The sequence below is a fragment of the Erpetoichthys calabaricus genome, chromosome 3 (genome assembly GCF_900747795.2).
Source record: "Erpetoichthys calabaricus chromosome 3, fErpCal1.3, whole genome shotgun sequence".
NCBI classification, from domain to species: Eukaryota; Metazoa; Chordata; class Cladistia; order Polypteriformes; family Polypteridae; genus Erpetoichthys; species Erpetoichthys calabaricus.
Window position 1 is genome coordinate 236,298,121 of NC_041396.2, and position 3,992 is coordinate 236,302,112.

General features: G+C 34.2%; 1 protein-coding gene across 1 annotated transcript; it reads right to left on the bottom strand.

The window, feature by feature from the left end:
• Positions 1–340: 340 nt before the first annotated feature.
• Positions 341–1,607, bottom strand: LOC114649440 (trace amine-associated receptor 13c-like). Its single transcript, XM_028798929.2, has one exon. It carries the CDS (start codon positions 1,524–1,526, stop codon positions 525–527), a length of 1,002 nt encoding a protein of 333 aa, XP_028654762.2. The 5' UTR covers positions 1,527–1,607; the 3' UTR covers positions 341–524.
• Positions 1,608–3,992: the final 2,385 nt, after the last annotated feature.

Consider the following 3,992-nt stretch of genomic DNA (forward strand, 5'->3'; position numbering starts at 1 on the left):
ACAGAACAGTCGAGTAAGCATAAATATGATAAATATACATTTTATGTAAATTGTACCTGTTAATTTGTAGTATTATGTATGCTGCTCCCTTGGAAAAATAATCTAGACAGATAAGAAAATGTTTGTACACTAATTTAAATTCTAATATTTTCAAATCACCAAAGTAATTACACTTCAAGAATGTATAGTTAACAATGTCATTATTTAATAACAAAAACACTGTAAAATAGTCTGTAAATAATAATGTATTTATACATTTCTTCAAACAAATATTTATGTTGATAACAAAAAACAAATGCTTTACATAGGACAAATATGACATATAACATATGTACCTGGAACTACTGTATAAGTCAGGTGTTAAATTAAGCAACCATTCAATTCTATAATATCAATTATACAGTGGATTATTTTGAAAATATTGCCTGTTTTTGCTCTGATAGTTAACTGGAAAATATGAATGTCATATAATTCAGCACAATTACAGATACTGTACAAATCAACAAGATGCATTAGTATTAGGTTCATTTTTTTTCTGCAAACATGCTAATCAGGGATGAAGCAGGGCTACATATTTTGAAAGTGATAATGAGTTTCAGAGACTTCTGAAACCAGGGATAAAATAAAGCATATATAATTGGATTCATTCCTGAATTGAAGTAAACTATACATGTAAAAATACTAAATATTTCCATTGGCACCACAGTCATAGTGTATGAATTTATAATTATGCAAAAGTAATAAGGTACCCAACACAGAAGGAAAACAGATATTACAATACCTAGTGTTTTTGCTGCTTTCCTCTCTGACCTTTTAGATATGTTGCTATGATTCTTTTGAGTTCTATGCATTTCCCGAGAGAGAGCATTAATTATTTTCAAATGCCTTTTAGCAACTATAAAAATCTTTGTATATAAACATATCATAACAGAGCAGGGTAGAATAAATGTGGCAAGGAGATCCACCATTGTCCATAATTCTGTATACATAGCTCCACAGTCACCTATACAACTATTTTCAGTTTCATATGTGAATATCATACCCTTAAAATACAATATTGCCCAGGTGTAAACAACAGATGACACCCAACTGCATAAAATAAAAATCCCAACAAGAGGAATTGTTATTTTAGCTGAATAAAGCAAAGGATCACAGACAGCAACATATCGGTCAACAGCAATAAATACTAAATTACTAAGAGAAACAGAGGTGAGCAGAAAACTGATAAAAGTATGAATAAAACATAACATGTCTCCAAAATACCAACAACTTTCAATTATTGCTAGAAGTTTTAAAGGCATAGAGAAAATCCCCACAAAAAAGTCAGCCACAGCCAAAGAAAGAACAAGGAGGTTGCTCGGTGTGTGAAGCTGCTTAAAGTGAGAAAAAGAAACAATTACCACTAGATTTCCAAGGACAGTAATCAAAACAGCAGATATTGAGAAAGTATAAAGAACCACAGAGACTTCAGATGCCCACATTTCTTTAACGCAAGACCTGTTAACAGAAGGGTAGCAATACTGCATACTTCACTGAACTTGAAGATGAATTAATTCATTTGATGTTATGTTGTTTAAAATAATACAAGCTGAAATGCACTTGCTCTTGCAGAATCTATACTGTGTTGTAATTGGTACTGCACCCTAACTAATGTATATATATATATATATATATATACATTTTAGAAGGGTGTCAAGGGACATGAGGTCATAAATTTCGAAGATGATGTAAAATTGTTTGAGTTCCTGTTGAATAATCCTGATTAAGTTTCTGCAAGGTACTAAAGCCTTAATTCTACAACCAAAGTCAATAGCACCAAATGAATAGTAAAATGATTATTCTCTTTAGAATAATAATGGGCATATTCCCAATTGTCATGCATAGCAGCAATATAAAGCAAATACTGTGAACATAGTTATTTGTTAAATATGACAATGAATTTTTTATAACAACTCTGCAAATCCAATAGCCAAGCTTCTTTAAAGTATTTGAAAGAATACAAAATCTTGTATAAGATTAATTTTGCTGCATGGCAAAATGAAATTCATCAATACGAAACACCAAATTATCTAAAATGAACTCACTTTTGAGAATGGAATTTTTTTTTGGCTTATCTCAAGTAACAGTACAGTCAGTCATTGTGTAACCCGCTTAGTCCTGAACAGGGTCATGGGGGTCTGCTAGAGCCTCTTCCAGCTAGCATAGGATGCAAGGCAGGAACAAAGCCTGGACAGGGCTCCATTCTATCGCAAACACAGGGCAAACACTCACACACACACCCCATTCACACACAAGGTCCAATTTAGGATCACCAATTCTCCTAAACTGCATGTCTTAGAAACCAGAGCACCCAGAGGAAATGCACACAGACACAGGGAGAACATGCATACACCACACATGGAGGATCTGGGACATGAGCCCTGACCTCCTTACTGCAAAGCAGGAGTACTACCACTGCACCACCCAATAACCATTCATTTTTTATATTTTTCATCTAAAAGAAATATATAATTAAAGAGTCACCTCCTCAGGGAAATTGTAAATACAACTGGAGAATATAGGCTCCCCACACTTTACAAAACTAATTCATTTCTAAAACACATTTTATCACTTCAAGTTTCACATTCAAAAGAATGGCCTTTTAGTCTTTTTTGAGTTTGTCCCATAAGCCTAAATGCTGAAAATAATATAGGAAGACATGTGAGGAACACATGTTACATTTTAAGAATGACTGAGACTGTGATAGTTTGTCATCATTATCCAGTCCTGCTTCAGATATCCAGCTATGTTCCAAACATCAAACCTTCCTCTCTTTCACAGGTTGCAGTGAGTTGACCTGGAATGACTGTAAAGATAATCAGGTGTCAGCGGTACTGACAATCATTTGGAAATCTTTCCAGAAATGGTTTAGTAACTGTGAAAATTCAGTTTCATTGTGTTTTGTATGATGAAAAGGAGTATTATCTTCTGTGTTTATTTAAATTTTTGTAAGACAGTTGTTCATAACCTGGGAGAAGCCTGTTTGTAGTTTGATATACAAGGAAAACAATGCTAGATACCATCCTGTTTCAAATAGTGATCCATTGTATGAAAGTCATTGATCTTCTTTGGCCCTGATTGATCCTACTTTATGTGGTACTATTTGAGCCCAAACTATGTCTAAAGTCTTCTGCCCAGAGACAGACATTTGCCAAGAGCAATAATGCAATCTGTGTAAGCAGGGGTGGTTCAGTTTTGTGTTTTCTGTTATAACAGGGTTCGTTTCAGTTTTCAATTCAGTTAATTTTTGTATAGCACTCTTGTATTATCATAGTATTTTCCTCTACTTACCCTTTACTTGTTTTCTTCAAGGGTAAGTGTACTCATCAAGTCCGTTACTGGGTTGGTGTACTGTTGCACTTTAAGATTAACAAATGCATACATACAGTAGCTATACGAATACACACAGAACCCTAATCACAACAGTGCCCCATGAATGCCACACACACGCTGGTTAACCTCAAGCACTTTAAACCACACAAGTGCCTTAGGAATAACACAGCCTGTCACTCTCTCAGCATTTCTAGAGATTTACTTATTATTGGCACGAACAACATATGATGTTTTAATGATATCTCAGAACCATATATTACTTTTGGTCTACAAGAATACATTTAAACATACAAAGGCTCAGAACTCTTGACCATAGGCCATTTATCAGCCAAGAATGCCTTACTTTACGTACTGTTCCCTACTATTGGGTGGAACTCTCACTCGCAGCCTTAATAAACCTCGCAGCACAGAGGTAATGGCAAATCTCTGGCTGCACCAGGTGCTCAAAGAAATCTACCGTATTACTTCAATCACTCTATACATTAAGACAAAGCATAGAAAGTTAAAAGCAGCATGGCATTTATTACAGGAATAATAATAATACCAGTGGAAAAAAAGAATAATATAAAAAAAGTCTTTAAAAAAAGCTTACGAAAAAGTAAAGATGACAAGGATGAATG